The sequence below is a fragment of the Triturus cristatus genome, chromosome 4_1, assembly GCF_964204655.1.
Source record: "Triturus cristatus chromosome 4_1, aTriCri1.1, whole genome shotgun sequence".
Lineage (NCBI taxonomy): Eukaryota > Metazoa > Chordata > Amphibia > Caudata > Salamandridae > Triturus > Triturus cristatus.
Window position 1 is genome coordinate 1,135,644,005 of NC_140585.1, and position 19,771 is coordinate 1,135,663,775.

Genomic DNA, 19,771 nt, shown 5'->3' on the forward strand with positions numbered 1-19,771 from the left:
TTGCATTCCAAAAGAGTTCCATTTACCGGGGGCTCCGACCCTGCAGGGCGGGCTCTCAAAGGCAGGAATGGAGATCCTGCCGCTTTAACACCACAAAACACACCAGAGCCCAACTTCGTCTCACGGCAAGAAGCCGACTTTATTCGTCTCGAGCACTGCAGCTTGTGACACCCTTAAATAGTCCTGACGCGTTTCGGCGTGAATCCGCCTTAATCATAGGTAGGTGTGTCATTAATTAATCCCAAGTGGGCTTGGTCCCGCAGTAGCTGAACTACGGGTACCAGCATGCATCAGGTAGGTTATCCCAGGTAGGTACTGTGTTTGTGTCATTCTGCTGAATAGCGTTCTTCCACCCAGTACTGCTGATCCTTTTGCCAGCCTGACGTTGCCATTAAATTTCTGCTGCTCAGTTGCCATAATGTTTTTGCCAAGTGCTTAAGCCAATGCTGCAATGTTCACCAAAATATGCGCTTCAGCAGCGAAGTTGTAGGAAAAGGACGACGCCCTTCTCCTCTCCCTTTCTTCAACAAAATGCCAGGTAGCCAAGGAAGTCCAGATACGGCAGGCATTGTTGTAAGCGGATCATCCCCCTCCATTTGCATTCCAAAAGAGTTCCATTTACCGGGGGCTCCGACCCTGCAGGGCGGGCTCTCAAAGGCAGGAATGGAGATCCTGCCGCTTTAACACCACAAAACACACCAGAGCCCAACTTCGTCTCACGGCAAGAAGCCGACTTTATTCGTCTCGAGCACTGCAGCTTGTGACACCCTTAAATAGTCCTGACGCGTTTCGGCGTGAATCCGCCTTAATCATAGGTAGGTGTGTCATTAATTAATCCCAAGTGGGCTTGGTCCCGCAGTAGCTGAACTACGGGTACCAGCATGCATCAGGTAGGTTATCCCAGGTAGGTACTGTGTTTGTGTCATTCTGCTGAATAGCGTTCTTCCACCCAGTACTGCTGATCCTTTTGCCAGCCTGACGTTGCCATTAAATTTCTGCTGCTCAGTTGCCATAATGTTTTTGCCAAGTGCTTAAGCCAATGCTGCAATGTTCACCAAAATATGCGCTTCAGCAGCGAAGTTGTAGGAAAAGGACGACGCCCTTCTCCTCTCCCTTTCTTCAACAAAATGCCAGGTAGCCAAGGAAGTCCAGATACGGCAGGCATTGTTGTAAGCGGATCATCCCCCTCCATTTGCATTCCAAAAGAGTTCCATTTACCGGGGGCTCCGACCCTGCAGGGCGGGCTCTCAAAGGCAGGAATGGAGATCCTGCCGCTTTAACACCACAAAACACACCAGAGCCCAACTTCGTCTCACGGCAAGAAGCCGACTTTATTCGTCTCGAGCACTGCAGCTTGTGACACCCTTAAATAGTCCTGACGCGTTTCGGCGTGAATCCGCCTTAATCATAGGTAGGTGTGTCATTAATTAATCCCAAGAGGGCTTGGTCCCGCAGTAGCTGAACTACGGGTACCAGCATGCATCAGGTAGGTTATCCCAGGTAGGTACTGTGTTTGTGTCATTCTGCTGAATAGCGTTCTTCCACCCAGTACTGCTGATCCTTTTGCCAGCCTGACGTTGCCATTAAATTTCTGCTGCTCAGTTGCCATAATGTTTTTGCCAAGTGCTTAAGCCAATGCTGCAATGTTCACCAAAATATGCGCTTCAGCAGCGAAGTTGTAGGAAAAGGACGACGCCCTTCTCCTCTCCCTTTCTTCAACAAAATGCCAGGTAGCCAAGGAAGTCCAGATACGGCAGGCATTGTTGTAAGCGGATCATCCCCCTCCATTTGCATTCCAAAAGAGTTCCATTTACCGGGGGCTCCGACCCTGCAGGGCGGGCTCTCAAAGGCAGGAATGGAGATCCTGCCGCTTTAACACCACAAAACACACCAGAGCCCAACTTCGTCTCACGGCAAGAAGCCGACTTTATTCGTCTCGAGCACTGCAGCTTGTGACACCCTTAAATAGTCCTGACGCGTTTCGGCGTGAATCCGCCTTAATCATAGGTAGGTGTGTCATTAATTAATCCCAAGTGGGCTTGGTCCCGCAGTAGCTGAACTACGGGTACCAGCATGCATCAGGTAGGTTATCCCAGGTAGGTACTGTGTTTGTGTCATTCTGCTGAATAGCGTTCTTCCACCCAGTACTGCTGATCCTTTTGCCAGCCTGACGTTGCCATTAAATTTCTGCTGCTCAGTTGCCATAATGTTTTTGCCAAGTGCTTAAGCCAATGCTGCAATGTTCACCAAAATATGCGCTTCAGCAGCGAAGTTGTAGGAAAAGGATGACGCCCTTCTCCTCTCCCTTTCTTCAACAAAATGCCAGGTAGCCAAGGAAGTCCAGATACGGCAGGCATTGTTGTAAGCGGATCATCCCCCTCCATTTGCATTCCAAAAGAGTTCCATTTACCGGGGGCTCCGACCCTGCAGGGCGGGCTCTCAAAGGCAGGAATGGAGATCCTGCCGCTTTAACACCACAAAACACACCAGAGCCCAACTTCGTCTCACGGCAAGAAGCCGACTTTATTCGTCTCGAGCACTGCAGCTTGTGACACCCTTAAATAGTCCTGACGCGTTTCGGCGTGAATCCGCCTTATCATAGGTAGGTGTGTCATTAATTAATCCCAAGTGGGCTTGGTCCCGCAGTAGCTGAACTACGGACTTCCTTGGCTACCTGGCATTTTGTTGAAGAAAGGGAGAGGAGAAGGGCGTCGTCCTTTTCCTTTTCCTACAACTTCGCTGCTGAAGCGCATATTTTGGTGAACATTGCAGCATTGGCTTAAGCACTTGGCAAAAACATTATGGCAACTGAGCAGCAGAAATTTAATGGCAACGTCAGGCTGGCAAAAGGATCAGCAGTACTGGGTGGAAGAACGCTATTCAGCAGAATGACACAAACACAGTACCTACCTGGGATAACCTACCTGATGCATGCTGGTACCCGTAGTTCAGCTACTGCGGGACCAAGCCCACTTGGGATTAATTAATGACACACCTACCTATGATTAAGGCGGATTCACGCCGAAACGCGTCAGGACTATTTAAGGGTGTCACAAGCTGCAGTGCTCGAGACGAATAAAGTCGGCTTCTTGCCGTGAGACGAAGTTGGGCTCTGGTGTGTTTTGTGGTGTTAAAGCGGCAGGATCTCCATTCCTGCCTTTGAGAGCCCGCCCTGCAGGGTCGGAGCCCCCGGTAAATGGAACTCTTTTGGAATGCAAATGGAGGGGGATGATCCGCTTACAACAATGCCTGCCGTATCTGGACTTCCTTGGCTACCTGGCATTTTGTTGAAGAAAGGGAGAGGAGAAGGGCGTCATCCTTTTCCTACAACTTCGCTGCTGAAGCGCATATTTTGGTGAACATTGCAGCATTGGCTTAAGCACTTGGCAAAAACATTATGGCAACTGAGCAGCAGAAATTTAATGGCAACGTCAGGCTGGCAAAAGGATCAGCAGTACTGGGTGGAAGAACGCTATTCAGCAGAATGACACAAACACAGTACCTACCTGGGATAACCTACCTGATGCATGCTGGTACCCGTAGTTCAGCTACTGCGGGACCAAGCCCACTTGGGATTAATTAATGACACACCTACCTATGATTAAGGCGGATTCACGCCGAAACGCGTCAGGACTATTTAAGGGTGTCACAAGCTGCAGTGCTCGAGACGAATAAAGTCGGCTTCTTGCCGTGAGACGAAGTTGGGCTCTGGTGTGTTTTGTGGTGTTAAAGCGGCAGGATCTCCATTCCTGCCTTTGAGAGCCCGCCCTGCAGGGTCGGAGCCCCCGGTAAATGGAACTCTTTTGGAATGCAAATGGAGGGGGATGATCCGCTTACAACAATGCCTGCCGTATCTGGACTTCCTTGGCTACCTGGCATTTTGTTGAAGAAAGGGAGAGGAGAAGGGCGTCGTCCTTTTCCTACAACTTCGCTGCTGAAGCGCATATTTTGGTGAACATTGCAGCATTGGCTTAAGCACTTGGCAAAAACATTATGGCAACTGAGCAGCAGAAATTTAATGGCAACGTCAGGCTGGCAAAAGGATCAGCAGTACTGGGTGGAAGAACGCTATTCAGCAGAATGACACAAACACAGTACCTACCTGGGATAACCTACCTGATGCATGCTGGTACCCGTAGTTCAGCTACTGCGGGACCAAGCCCACTTGGGATTAATTAATGACACACCTACCTATGATTAAGGCGGATTCACGCCGAAACGCGTCAGGACTATTTAAGGGTGTCACAAGCTGCAGTGCTCGAGACGAATAAAGTCGGCTTCTTGCCGTGAGACGAAGTTGGGCTCTGGTGTGTTTTGTGGTGTTAAAGCGGCAGGATCTCCATTCCTGCCTTTGAGAGCCCGCCCTGCAGGGTCGGAGCCCCCGGTAAATGGAACTCTTTTGGAATGCAAATGGAGGGGGATGATCCGCTTACAACAATGCCTGCCGTATCTGGACTTCCTTGGCTACCTGGCATTTTGTTGATGAAAGGGAGAGGAGAAGGGCGTCGTCCTTTTCCTACAACTTCGCTGCTGAAGCGCATATTTTGGTGAACATTGCAGCATTGGCTTAAGCACTTGGCAAAAACATTATGGCAACTGAGCAGCAGAAATTTAATGGCAACGTCAGGCTGGCAAAAGGATCAGCAGTACTGGGTGGAAGAACGCTATTCAGCAGAATGACACAAACACAGTACCTACCTGGGATAACCTACCTGATGCATGCTGGTACCCGTAGTTCAGCTACTGCGGGACCAAGCCCACTTGGGATTAATTAATGACACACCTACCTATGATTAAGGCGGATTCACGCCGAAACGCGTCAGGACTATTTAAGGGTGTCACAAGCTGCAGTGCTCGAGACGAATAAAGTCGGCTTCTTGCCGTGAGACGAAGTTGGGCTCTGGTGTGTTTTGTGGTGTTAAAGCGGCAGGATCTCCATTCCTGCCTTTGAGAGCCCGCCCTGCAGGGTCGGAGCCCCCGGTAAATGGAACTCTTTTGGAATGCAAATGGAGGGGGAAGATCCGCTTACAACAATGCCTGCCGTATCTGGACTTCCTTGGCTACCTGGCATTTTGTTGAAGAAAGGGAGAGGAGAAGGGCGTCGTCCTTTTCCTACAACTTCGCTGCTGAAGCGCATATTTTGGTGAACATTGCAGCATTGGCTTAAGCACTTGGCAAAAACATTATGGCAACTGAGCAGCAGAAATTTAATGGCAACGTCAGGCTGGCAAAAGGATCAGCAGTACTGGGTGGAAGAACGCTATTCAGCAGAATGACACAAACACAGTACCTACCTGGGATAACCTACCTGATGCATGCTGGTACCCGTAGTTCAGCTACTGCGGGACCAAGCCCACTTGGGATTAATTAATGACACACCTACCTATGATTAAGGCGGATTCACGCCGAAACGCGTCAGGACTATTTAAGGGTGTCACAAGCTGCAGTGCTCGAGACGAATAAAGTCGGCTTCTTGCCGTGAGACGAAGTTGGGCTCTGGTGTGTTTTGTGGTGTTAAAGCGGCAGGATCTCCATTCCTGCCTTTGAGAGCCCGCCCTGCAGGGTCGGAGCCCCCGGTAAATGGAACTCTTTTGGAATGCAAATGGAGGGGGATGATCCGCTTACAACAATGCCTGCCGTATCTGGACTTCCTTGGCTACCTGGCATTTTGTTGAAGAAAGGGAGAGGAGAATGGCGTCGTCCTTTTCCTACAACTTCGCTGCTGAAGCGCATATTTTGGTGAACATTGCAGCATTGGCTTAAGCACTTGGCAAAAACATTATGGCAACTGAGCAGCAGAAATTTAATGGCAACGTTAGGCTGGCAAAAGGATCAGCAGTACTGGGTGGAAGAACGCTATTCAGCAGAATGACACAAACACAGTACCTACCTGGGATAACCTACCTGATGCATGCTGGTACCCGTAGTTCAGCTACTGCGGGACCAAGCCCACTTGGGATTAATTAATGACACACCTACCTATGATTAAGGCGGATTCACGCCGAAAAGCGTCAGGGCTATTTAAGGGTGTCACAAGCTGCAGTGCTCGAGACGAATAAAGTCGGCTTCTTGCCGTGAGACGAAGTTGGGCTCTGGTGTGTTTTGTGGTGTTAAAGCGGCAGGATCTCCATTCCTGCCTTTGAGAGCCCGCCCTGCAGGGTCGGAGCCCCCGGTAAATGGAACTCTTTTGGAATGCAAATGGAGGGGGATGATCCGCTTACAACAATGCCTGCCGTATCTGGACTTCCTTGGCTACCTGGCATTTTGTTGAAGAAAGGGAGAGGAGAAGGGCGTCGTCCTTTTCCTACAACTTCGCTGCTGAAGCGCATATTTTGGTGAACATTGCAGCATTGGCTTAAGCACTTGGCAAAAACATTATGGCAACTGAGCAGCAGAAATTTAATGGCAACGTCAGGCTGGCAAAAGGATCAGCAGTACTGGGTGGAAGAACGCTATTCAGCAGAATGACACAAACACAGTACCTACCTGGGATAACCTACCTGATGCATGCTGGTACCCGTAGTTCAGCTACTGCGGGACCAAGCCCACTTGGGATTAATTAATGACACACCTACCTATGATTAAGGCGGATTCACGCCGAAACGCGTCAGGACTATTTAAGGGTGTCACAAGCTGCAGTGCTCGAGACGAATAAAGTCGGCTTCTTGCCGTGAGACGAAGTTGGGCTCTGGTGTGTTTTGTGGTGTTAAAGCGGCAGGATCTCCATTCCTGCCTTTGAGAGCCCGCCCTGCAGGGTCGGAGCCCCCGGTAAATGGAACTCTTTTGGAATGCAAATGGAGGGGGATGATCCGCTTACAACAATGCCTGCCGTATCTGGACTTCCTTGGCTACCTGGCATTTTGTTGAAGAAAGGGAGAGGAGAATGGCGTCGTCCTTTTCCTACAACTTCGCTGCTGAAGCGCATATTTTGGTGAACATTGCAGCATTGGCTTAAGCACTTGGCAAAAACATTATGGCAACTGAGCAGCAGAAATTTAATGGCAACGTTAGGCTGGCAAAAGGATCAGCAGTACTGGGTGGAAGAACGCTATTCAGCAGAATGACACAAACACAGTACCTACCTGGGATAACCTACCTGATGCATGCTGGTACCCGTAGTTCAGCTACTGCGGGACCAAGCCCACTTGGGATTAATTAATGACACACCTACCTATGATTAAGGCGGATTCACGCCGAAAAGCGTCAGGACTATTTAAGGGTGTCACAAGCTGCAGTGCTCGAGACGAATAAAGTCGGCTTCTTGCCGTGAGACGAAGTTGGGCTCTGGTGTGTTTTGTGATATATATATATATATATATATATATATATATATATCTATATATATATATATATATATGTATATATATATATATGTATATATATATAAATATACATGTGTATATATATATATATATATATGTGTGTGTGTGTATATGTCTATATTACCTACTGGCGGTCGCCGGTAGGTAGTTATAGTTAGGACCTATTATCAATAGGAAATCCGCAACATTCTATTTGGAATAACTTTGGCACCGGTTGACGAATCTTCACGAAATTTTCAAAACTCGTGGCCCTCTCCGCTCCTATCCTGAAAGTCTCGGGGTGATTCATCAAGCGGGGGCCGAGAAAAAAGGGGGTCCCAAAACGTGTTTTCCCCATGCAATTTTCCATAGGGACCGTTAGTCGCAGCTACAGCCCGACCTGCTGAACGGAATGACACCAAATTTGGCAGTAAGGTAGACCTTGGTTCACACTCGTGCCTTCTGCTTAAATGGTGTAAATCCGTTCAGTAGTTCCTGAGAAAATCAAAAGTAAAATCATATATATATCTATGGGCGCGGTGGATCCGCGCACCCTGCCGAGCATGAGCTGTATGCTAATTGGCTGTCAACACTCCAAACCAGGAAGTGTTGGCAGCCATCTAGTGCCTCGGTAGAACTGAGGCACAAGAAAAGAGAAGAAAAAATGCACAGAACGCAAAAAGGGGGCAGGGTAGAAACACCCTGACCCCCTAGGCCTGCTCATGGGGACTCACAATGAACCCCAGGGCTCCAAAAAATTATTTTTTTAGAAATCGGTGTATGGGTGCGCGGATCCTGCCAAAAAAAAAAAAAAAAAAGCGCGGCCTCCTGCGCTTCATTGCTGATTTGCCCCCGGGGGGCCAAATCCCAGGGGCTATGCAAGGATTGGGTTGGGGGCCCAAAGGGGCCCCCCAGCCCCGGGGACCCCCACCCCCCGGACTTTATGTGAATATGTGGGAGGGCTCACAGCCTCCCCCAGCCCCGGGGGCTGCCACCCCCGGGGCTACAAAAATGAATGGCTGGGGGGGCTCAAAGGCCCCCCCAGGGACCGGCTTTGTGAAAATATTTTCAGGGGGCTCACGGCCCCCTGCAGCCCCGGGGACCGCCACCCCTGGGGCTTGTTTATAAACAAAAGAAATACCCTGAGTGGGGGGGCTCAAGCCCCCCCACACGCCCGGGTATCACCACCCCCGGGGCTTTCTAAATTGGTGGAGCCAATGATGGCCCTGGGGACCTCCACCCCTCAGGGCCGACTCCTGCAGTGTCCCGGGGTGCCCACCCCCGGGACACTGCTGTTTGGTATAGAGGGTGGGAGCCTCTCGGCTCCCACCCTGCCATACCAAACCTGGTTTGAATTTTGAAAGAGAGAGCAGGGAAACCTGCTCTCTCTTTCAAAATTCAAACCAAATTGCTTTTCCACATGGGGACCTGCATGTGAAAAAGCAAAGCTGGCTCCCGCAGGAGGCGGGCAGCCGGCGGGACCGTGGGGGATTAGGGACCCCCCCCCACAGCCCCCAACGGAGAGGGCCAGCCGTGGGGGATGGGGTCCCCAGGGCTATTATTGGCCCAGGAGAGGCGCCACGTGGCCCCCCTTCCACCCAAAAAAAAATAAATTTGAAAGGCAGGCCCTGGAGGGTAGGGTCCCCAGGGCCTTTAGTGGCCAGAGGAGGGGGGCAACGCAGCCCCCCTCCAAAAAAAATAATTAAAAAAAGGCCATGCCCCGGGGGAAGGGGTCCCCGGCCCGGGGCTGGTTAAGGCCTCGGGACCGGGGCCACGTGGCCCCCTTCCCAAATGTTAATTTAAAAAAAAATAATAATTAAGGGGCAGGCCCTGGGGGATGGGTCTCCAGGGCCAAAAAATAAGAAAAGAAGGGGGGCTATGCAGCCCCCCTTTAAAACAAAAATTTAAAAAAATCCGCCAATCGCATCGGAGGCCATGCCGCCTTGTTTCAGCACTCTGCAAACACGCCCCGTGGCACCTTTGCAGATGGGGAACAAATTCCCTTGAATACTGGGGGTCCCTGGGGGCCAAATAGCCCACCAGGAAACTCCAGTATGCGCCAGGGGGCTGCATTGCAGAGAGGTGTTCTGAGGCCACGCCCTTTTCACACCTCTCTGCAACGCAGCTCTGTGGCGCTTAATGGAGGTAGCTGGTGGGGTAGTTGCACCCCAGGGACCCTCAGGATTCAAGGGGGGTAATCCCCCAACTTAAAACGCGCCACGGGGCACGTTTGCACAGTGGTGAAGGGAGGGGGCGGGCCCCGAGGTGATATGTGTGCAAACACGCCCTGTGGTGCGCTTTAAGTTCAGAAATTAATTCCTCTTCAATCCGGAGGGTCCCTGGGGGCCAACTAGCCCATAAGGTACCTCCAGTAAGCGCCACGGAGCTGCATTGCAGTGTGTTGTAAAAAGGGGTGTGGCGTCTGAACACCTCTCTCCAAGGCAGCTCTCTGGCGCATACTGGAGGTACCTGGTGGGCAAGTTGGCCCGTAGGGACCCTCAGGATTGAGGAGGAATTAATTCCCCAACTTAAACCGCGCCACAGGGTGTGTTTGCAGACATGTCACTTCAGGCCACGCCTCCTTCCCTCACCACTGTGCAAACGTGCCCCGTGGCGCATTTTAAATTGGGGGATTCCCTCTCTTTTAATACTGAGGGTCCCTGAGGGCCATCTAGCCCAACAGGTATCTCCAGTATGCACCAGGGAGCTGCGTTGCAGACAGGTGTTTAGAGGCCCCGCCCCTTTTTACACCTCTCTGGAACACAGCTCTGTGGTGCTTACTGGAGGTACCTAGTGGGGTAGTTTGACCCGAGGGACCCTTAGTTCAAGGGAACTTAATCTCTCAACTTAGAACGGCCACAGGGCGGGTTTACACAGTTGTGAAGGGAGGGGACGGGGCCTGAGGTTACGTGTACAAACACGCCCTGTGGTGCGTTTTAAGTTGGGGAAATAATTCCCCTTCAATCCTAAGGGACCCTGGGGGCCAACTAGCCCACCAGGTGCTTCCAGTAAGTGCCACTGTGCTGCATTGCAGAGAGGTGGTGCAGGCTATGCCCCTTTTTACACCTCTCTGCAATGGTGCTTACTGGAGGTACCTATTGGGCTAATTTGCCCCTAGGGAGCCTTAGAATTCAAGGGGAGTTAATCTCCCAACTTAAAATGGCTTCAGGGCGTGTTTACACAGTGGGAAAGAGAGGGGACGGGGCCTGAGGTGATGTGTGCAAACACGCCCTATGGCGCATTTTAAGTTGGGGAAATAATTCCCCTTCAATCCTGAGGGCCCATGGGGGCCAACTAGTCCACCAGGTGTTTCCAGTAAGCACCACTGTGCTGCGTTGCAGAGAGGTGGTCCAGGCCGTGCCCATTTTCTTTGCAAGGCAGCTCTGTGGTGTTATCTAGAGATACCTGATGGGCCAGTTGTACCCAAGGGACACTCAGGATTCAAGGTGACTTTATCCCCCAAATTAAAACGGCCATAGTGCGTGTTTGCATATGTCAGCTCAGCCCCCCCCTCCCTTCACCAGTGTGCAAACGCGCACTGTGGCACGTTTTAAGAGGTAGTTTAATACCCCTACCCTATTATATACTAGGGGCTTACAGAGGAGGTCATGCTAATAACAGGGGTACCCCAACGCATAGTGTTCCCTAGTGTATGTAGGTGTTTTAACTGTATTCTAAGTGTCTTTTAGCATAGCACTGGCTCTAGGACTGGTCAGTTACCACCAGTACCCATCTGAAAAAGTTGTGGGTATAGGATGATTTTGCAACAAAGAGTCTTTCTCCTCCTCTATTTGTTCTTTCTGTACGTCTTCCTTCTTCCGGCACTTTTCTTTGTCTTTGAGGACTTCTGTAGCTTCTTTCTGCATTTCTTTCTTCACATGTCCTATTTCTGTAGGCATAGTTAGAAATTAGCATTTAAAAAACTTTTGAAATTCACTTAAAAAACCATAGGTTTCAGGCACGTTATAGTTAGGAATTAGCATTTAAAAAACCTTTGAAATTCACAGAAAAAACCATAGGTTTCAAGGGTGCTATAGTTAGCTGGACATTTCACTCGTACAAAACCAGAGAAATTCCCTCGTTATAGTTACTTCAGCTAACTATAACTCACGCCCCCGCAATGCACTGCTGATGACATCACATATTTCATCACTCATGACATGGTCAGTGACATCACTGATGGCATCACTGATGACATCATCCATGTGATAATTTGATGCATCTTCTCACACCCTAATATAACCTTTGATACACCCACTCTAAATTACAGACTACCATTCTCAAAACCATAGACACTCCAACACCAATAACTACATACCCACTTACTGATTCTTAGGTCTACACACCCGTACAGTCACTCATACTTATGGTCACTCAGTACAGGACTATCATATGCACTCATACACCTATATAGACACTCACACACTGCCACTCATCCACAGAGGTACTCACACACCTACTCAGTTATGCAAATAATTAATCACACTGCCATTTACTCACCTATACAGTTATACACACACCAGCTCAATTACTCATACAAATACTAGCACATTCTTATGCTCTTATACAATCAATGATACAAGCACACACTCATCCATACAGCCACTCTCACAATCACACACTCTCACTTATAGCCATTTATGTACTCCAACACACATATATACTGCTTTTCACATATGTAGCTACTCACACATGTACCACTGAAATATACATTCACTCACTAACACAACCATACACACACTCACCCACCCATACAGTCCATCACAGATGCATTCTTGAAACCATGCACCCAGTGAATCACCCAGTCACACATCTATGCACAGAGTCACACACACCCCACCCACACAAACACTCAGGCACCCATACAGATACTCAGACAACCAATCTATAACTGATATAGACACTCATGTAGCTATTTGCAAACCCATGCAGCCACTTACACACCAACAGACAGACGGATACAGACATTCAAACAGTTTAGTCACTAACCCATGCATTCAGTAAGATACGTTTAATCACTCACTTATAGAGTCAGTCACGTACCTACAAAATCATCCATTCACACACTTATACACCCACTCATTCTTCAATGTGCCTTTCCCTATATATAATAAACATATTTAAACTTTACAGAAACACACAGACACTGGATGATGTCATCAGTGATGTCATCATTGATGTCATCAGTGATGTCACTGACCATGTCATGAGTGATGTAATATGTGGCGTAATCAGCAGTGCATTGTGGGAGTGCGAGTTATAGTTAGCTGAACTAACTAAAACGGGGGAATTTCTCTGGTTTTGTACGAGTGAAATGTCCAGCTAAGTATAACATCCCTGAAACCTATGTTTTTTTCTGTGAATATATATATATATATATATATATATATTACCTACTGGCGGTCGCCAGTAGGTAGTTATAGTTAGGACCCCTTTTCCATAGGAATATATATATCTATATCTATATCAATATATATATATATATATTATCTACTGGCAGTCGCCAGTAGATATAGATTACATATATATATATATATGTATACATATATTCACTGAAAAACACATAGGTTTCAGGGACGTTATAGTTAGAAATTAGCATTTAAAAAACCTTTGAAATTCACTGAAAAAACCACAGCTTTCAGGCACGTTATAGTTAGTTGGACATTTCAGTCGTACAAAACCAGTGAAAATCGGCAGTTAAAGTCAGTTCAGCTAACTATAACATGTGCCCCTGCAATGCACTGCTGATGACGTCACATATTACATCACTCATGACATGGTCAGTGACATCACTGATGACATCTCAAATGACATCACAAATGACATCACTGATGACACCATTCAGTGACTGTGTGTTTCTGTAAAGGTTAAATATGTTTAATATATATAGGCCAAGCTGTATTGAAGAATGAGTGGGTATATGAGTGTCTCAATGGATAATTTAGTAGGTGCGTGACTGACTCTATAAGTGAGAGCTTAAACGTATCTTACTGAATGCATGGGTTAGTGACTAAACTGTATGAATGTCTGTATCAGACTTTCTGTTGGTGTGTAAGCGGCTGCATGGGTTGTGAATAGCTACAAGCGTCTGTATATGGGTTATTGATTGGTTGTCTGAGTATCTGTATGGGTGCCTCTGTGTTTGTGTGGGTGGGAGGTGTGTGACTCTGTGCATAGATGTGTGAGTGGGTGATTCACTGGGTGTATGGATTCAAGAGTGCATCTGTAAAGGCTGCATAGGTGGATGAGTGTGTGTATAGGTGTGTTGGTGAGTGAATGGATGTCTCAGTGGAACATGTGTGAGTAACTACACATGTGAAAGGCAGTATAAGTGAGTGTTGGATTATATAAAAGACTATCTGTGAGAGTGAGTGATTGTAAGAGTGGCTGTATGGATGAGTGTGTGCTTCTATCAGTGATTGTATAAGAGCGTAAGTATGTGTTAGTATCTGTATGATTAAGTGAGGTGGTGTGTGTATAACTGTATAGGTGGGTAAATGGGGGAGTGATTCATTCTTTGCATGACTGACTAGGTGTGTGAGTAACTCTATGGATGAGTGGTGGCGTGTGAGTGTCCATATAGGTGTATGAGTGCATATGATAGTCCTGTACTGATGAGTGATCTAAAGTATGAGTGACTGTATGCAGAAAGAAGCAACAGAAGTCCTCAAAGATGAAGAAAAGTGCAGGAAGTAAGATAACGTGCAGAAAGAACAAACAGAAGAGCAGAAGGAAGCCTTGTTGCAAAATCATCCTGTACCCTCAACTTTTTCAGATAGATACTGGTGGTAACTGAGTCTGACTAACCAGTCCTAGAGCCAGTGCTATGTTAAAAGACACTTAGAATACAGTGAAAACACCTACATACACTAGGGAACACTATGCATTGGGGTCCCCCTGTGATTAGCATGACCTCCTTTGTAAGTCCCTAGTACAGAGGTCTTCAAACTTTTGTAGGTTGAGCCCCCCCAACTGAATTTTTTGAAATGTCGGGCCCCCCCACCACCTGACAGAAATTTCACCCGCATATCCCGGGCCATATCCGGCAAATAATGTTCAACGCAATAGGAGTTTAGTGAACTGTAAGTTTGCGAGTGGGTGTGGTTAATGACAGAGTCTTATTACAAGCTCAAAACAAAATGTTCCAAGTTAAAATGTGTGCAAAATGTTTTTACTGGGATGCTTTGTTTTACACATGACAGATTGATAAAAACACCACCAACATTAATGTGACGGGTGTACCTGTTTTTCACCACAGAGACGGTCAATCTGTGGATGGATTTTTGCTACTGCCATCCTCAGGTTGTGCTCCACATCCAGTCTTGAACGGTACTTAGTCTTTAATACCGCAAGTGCTGAGAACCCAATCTCACATAAATACGACGAGCTGAAAGGCAAGAGAGTTTTGATAGCAGTTTCTCTCAAAGCTGAATATTCTGTAGACATTTTCAGCCAAAACTCCCCCAGTGAGACTTTGCTGAAATGCATCTGCAGAGTGTGGTCGCTTTGGAGATCAATGAGTTCCTCCTGCATACGAATCGGGAGATGGCTTGCCACCTCAGCCAGAAATGGTTGAAAGACCCAGTCATTGAAGTGATCGTTGTCCTCAGGAAAATACTTTTGCAAACTGTCCCTGAGAGATGTCAGGTGATTTTTTATTATCTCAGCTACACTTGGAAGTTCACCCTCAGTCTCCGCAAGTGCATCTACTAAACATGGAAACTTCTCAAACAGGCCATCTTCAACTAGTCTTCTCCATAATTCAAGCTTCTTCTTGAATGCAGTTATTCTTTTATTCATGGTAAAAGAAGTCATATCAGCTCCTTGCAGCGACAGATTCAGGGAATTTAATTTCTCAAAAATGTCAGCAAGGTATGCTGGAAGCACAAGCCAGCGGGAATTGCATAGTTGTTCTGCTTTGCAGGGGTCCAAACACAGAAGAAACTGCCGTACTTCATTCCTTAATTCGAAGATGCGAGACAGCACTTTCCCCCTGGACAACCACCACACTTCTGTATGAAACAGCAAGCCATCATGCTCGGCTCCCATTTCTGCATATAAAATTGCAAATAGACGAGCTCTTGTGGGATGGGGCTTTATAAAATTTACTATTTTTATAGCAGAATTCAGCACATTCTCTAGTTCGCTTTCCATGTTTCGAACAGCAAGGGCTTCCCGTTGTATCATACAATGAGTCCACAGAATATGTGGAGCCACTTTCAATACATTAGCTTTTAGGCCAGCCCTAGCACCACACATTGAAGGAGCACCATCTGTTCAGATTCCAACACAGTTTTCTCATGTTAAGCCATGGATATTCAGGAAGTCATTGATAATGGCAAACAAATCGGATCCTGTTGCCCACCCCTTGATTGGCTTGCAAAATAAAAAATCTTCTAATACTAGTGTTTCATGACAGTAACGAACATAAGCAATTAAATGGGCATCCTTTGACACATCAGTTGCTTCATCCAGCTGCAAAGCAAACAAACTTGATTTCAGCCGGGCTATGAGCTGTCCCTGGATATCTTCTGACAAGTCAGAGATGCGGCAGCAAACTGTTGTGTCTGAAATGGGTATACTTTTTAACTTCTCTGCTGCTTTTTCAACAAGCATTGTCCTAGCTACGTCGAGCAATGCTGGGAGAATCACCTTTTCTCCATCTACAAAGGGCCTTTTGTTTTTGGCAATGTGGTAGGCTACTTGGTATGAGGCTTTTAATGCATTTGCAGGAGTATTTGCCACATGTTTCACTGCTTCTTTCTGCTGAGTTATCTCTTGCAACTTCCTGGCAAAAAAAATCTCTGCTTTTTCCTGCTAGAGACCCATGTTTCGTTTCAAAGTGACGTCTTAATTTGGTTGGCTTCAAGCTGTCCATAGCTAAGATCACACCACAAACCACACACTGTGGTCTACTTTCTCCACTAACAGCAATGCAGGTGAAACCAATATCCAAATAGGAGGAATCATATTTCCTTGTTTTTGCAGCTTTTCTCTCTCCATCTGTTTCTGTTTCAGCCTTTCGCTTGACCACTCTACCATCTTTTGGGAGTAGAAAACGATCCATATCAAAAGCCTGCTAAGATACAAAATGTGAAGCTGCATGTTAATGAATAGTACATGGCTGCAATTTTACAACTGCATGAGGTACAGGAGGTTTTTAACTTTGTAGTTTAAAAAAAACATCTTTAAAAAAAATCTTCTTATGGTTTAAATAAAATAAATTTGGATAAAAGAATCCTTCTGTGGTAGGTGGATAAAAAGTAATTCCAGCTCATCCAGGCTTTAAGTAGGTGCTCCCAATACTTATCCAGTATGTATATGCTGTATACCACCGATGAGGCTCTGCAAGTTACTTGTTCAAAGGTTAGTGAGGGCAAACTTCAGCACTGCCCCTTCACCCATCATTCAAAAACAAATGCATACCTTCTTATTCACTTCCTCAGATGTTTCTTCTGCTTGAATAGGAGTCCTCGGCCTAGCGATCAAGTAGCTTTTTCCCTTGCAATGAAGAGAAAATGTTTAAGACATATTACTTGCATGTTCTCAGTATGTTCGCACGAGACACCATGAAAGCACGCAAGATCAAAATCAGAGATGGGCAAGGGAGTGAATGGCATGCCTAGAAGTTACTTGCTGCCTTATCTTTATGGCAAATAAAATACGCCCTGATCTGCAAGTTATTAGTTGAAGGCCTGATGCAAGTTAAAAATTTGATTTCTGGCAGTTCCTTTTTGCACTTTTGCACAGAATCACAACTGGCACATGTGACTAATGTAATGTGCACTCTGCAGAGAAGCACAGGATTGGATGAGCATGCATTTAGAACAACTTTAGGACCCAGTGACAGTCACTGTGAGAAACTTGCACTGCCTTTGATTCTCAACTTAGGAGGTCATAATTGTGGTTTTTGGACTGTTTAAGTATGGACGCATAATTTGCATGGAGCCCTGGCCTTTGCTCATACACCTTTGCAATATTACAGACGGATGGCCAGGGCAAAAAAGCACTGGGAAAGATAACTTACTCTACTGCAACAAAAAGGGTTCATACAACATGTGCAGCTGAATGGCATCTGGAACAGAACAAGGAGGGCTCCTGGGATACAATCAAAAAGGGTTCATACAACATGTGCAGCTGGATGGCATCTGAAACAGAACAAGGAGGGCTCCTGGGATACTCCGTACCGCCACTCTGTACCATTTTTTAAAATTTGTATTAAAAATATAAATCTCTCCTATGCCAAAGCTAAGGCTCCATTGGTTAAGACACCACCTTGATATATTGGGAAAAATTGAAGGGTGAAAATGAGGAGTGTGTTGTCTGAATGTAGGGTGCATTCCCATACACTTGATGTCAGCATGTCATTTCCGGCGGCGTAGGATTTCACACATAAGTTAAACCAGCGCTATTATGACATTACCCAGGGATCGATGGTGGAGGGAATAATTAACGTGCTGATTCTGCAACAAACTACCAGTTTTATGATTAGGGTTGCCTGCTCATTATTTTGATGTCCCAGCCGGTACAAAAATAAGCAGTCACCTAAAGCGGTATTTTCAGCACTCATCTGTGCATACTTTGCACAGCAAATATAAATAGAAAGCACTTTAAATTGTGTTCTAGGGCGGCCTGAAAGATCCATAACTGAAAGGGAACAAAGACAGAAAATGAATACATACTTCTTTATTTATAACCCATATTTAGTGCCAAGACAAGCAATTTGCAGGGTGTTCATAAAACACATGGCTGGCATTTTTATTTTGGCAACTTGAAGCCCTTCTAGTCCTGTGGGTGTTGCTGTCTGCCTGTATAATTCTAAAAAAAACTACGTATTTTCCAGCTTGGCTGCTGTGCCCTTCTAAATGCAGCCCAAGTGCAACATTCGACACAATTGCTTGGGAGACCTATGTAATTGTCGAACTCCAGCTCAGGAATATTTTAGAGAAAGTTAAACATTTCCCAAATATTTACAAATAGGTTTGAAATAGTGTAATTTAGCTTCTCTGTGCAGACCCAGGGGCTGCTGCCCTAAAGGTACCTCTGAATACATCCCCTGGGATGGTGGTGCACCCCCCCCTTGATTGATGAACTCTGAATTAAGTGTACCCGAACACCTCATTCCACATTTTGCATGTCACATCATTGCCCCCAAATCTTTTGGTGTTTCCATGTGTAGGACTCTTAAAGTCAATTGGTCTCCTGAGAAGTGCAGAGCTGCCAAGGTTTCAGATTGCTTATGTGTGACATTTGCATAATGTTAGTGCCTTATGAGTGACATTTCCACGACTATGACACTTTCTCGCAAGCAAAATCAAGCAAAGAAGATGAGGGAAACAAATATTAGAAATCACACTCAGCTGAGCAAGGAGGAACTCTTAAGAAGTCACTGAACTAAAGTGTGCAACAGGACTCAATACTTCATGACTAGGTAAAGCACTTGGTAGATGTTTCATTGAGACATAGAAGTGGTCCTAAAATCTTAGGAAATAAAACAATAAAAAACACTTCCAATTTTTGTTTGATTCTTGAAACCGCCTGTACCTAATTAGTTTCACAGATATGTGCGCTTTCCCACCATATATTTTTACAAGTCCCTTTGTGAAGCATACATTTGGATACCTGACCTAATGAAGAACCATCAGTGAATGAGGATTCCCACTTTTCACTAATTTTCATGGTTATTCTGTCTCTAGTTAGCATTTCCACTGTGAGACTGACATTAATTTACTATTATGGGGCCTTGAATCGGGTTACTGTCATGAATGGGCCGTGGAAGTGTGCTGCTGCAGGATTGGACATCTGAAACGTAAATGCACGTTTTTTTCCTACCTTTCAGAAGCGTGGAGCGCAATGGCAGGCAGAGAGAGGGTGATGCAAGTGTTCTGCACTCACTGGCCTGGCAGGTTGCTGGCAGTGCATATACCAACCCCCCTCCACACCCCCACCTGTGTGGCAGCCCAGGCACACACACAGCCGCCCCCGAGTACTTCACAGGTCTTTTAAAGACCATTCGCTTGTTAATGGGGCGTTGTTGGTTTTTCACCCCTTCTAGAGCCCCTGCCCTGCATCGCCACTCTGACAATTGCTGGAAGAATTAGCACGTTACACAACACCAAGCCCTGTCTGCTGAAACCCACAGGAATCAGGTTTTTGCTTGCAGGAATCGGGAGGCGGGAGACTAGCCTTGAAATCGGTAATCTCCCGCCTGAATCGGGAGGGTTTGCATGTCTGACATTTTATCACCACTGGTATTTTAAACATCGTTCGTCATTGGTTGTATGTCAATCAGTCATAGTAAAACATAATACATTGATATACATAGTATGATCTCAGGTAAAAGAGAGAGGCTCGAGGCACGTTCGGCAATATAAAAAAACGTATCAATTAAAAACTCTTACAAATCTTACACGCACCAAAAACCCGGGGCGAAGGAGCGGGACAATTCGACGTAAAATTGCAGAAATTGT

General features: G+C 46.5%; 1 protein-coding gene across 1 annotated transcript in view; it reads right to left on the minus strand.

Moving 5' to 3' along the window:
- Nucleotides 1-15,455, minus strand: part of LOC146856162 (zinc finger BED domain-containing protein 5-like) — a 34,199-nt gene extending 18,744 nt beyond the window's left edge. The window contains exon 1 of the mRNA XM_085651213.1: nucleotides 14,775-15,455. Within this exon, the coding sequence (XP_085507339.1) occupies nucleotides 14,775-15,455 (681 nt within the window). The remainder of the gene's footprint in view (nucleotides 1-14,774) is intronic.
- Nucleotides 15,456-19,771: the final 4,316 nt, after the last annotated feature.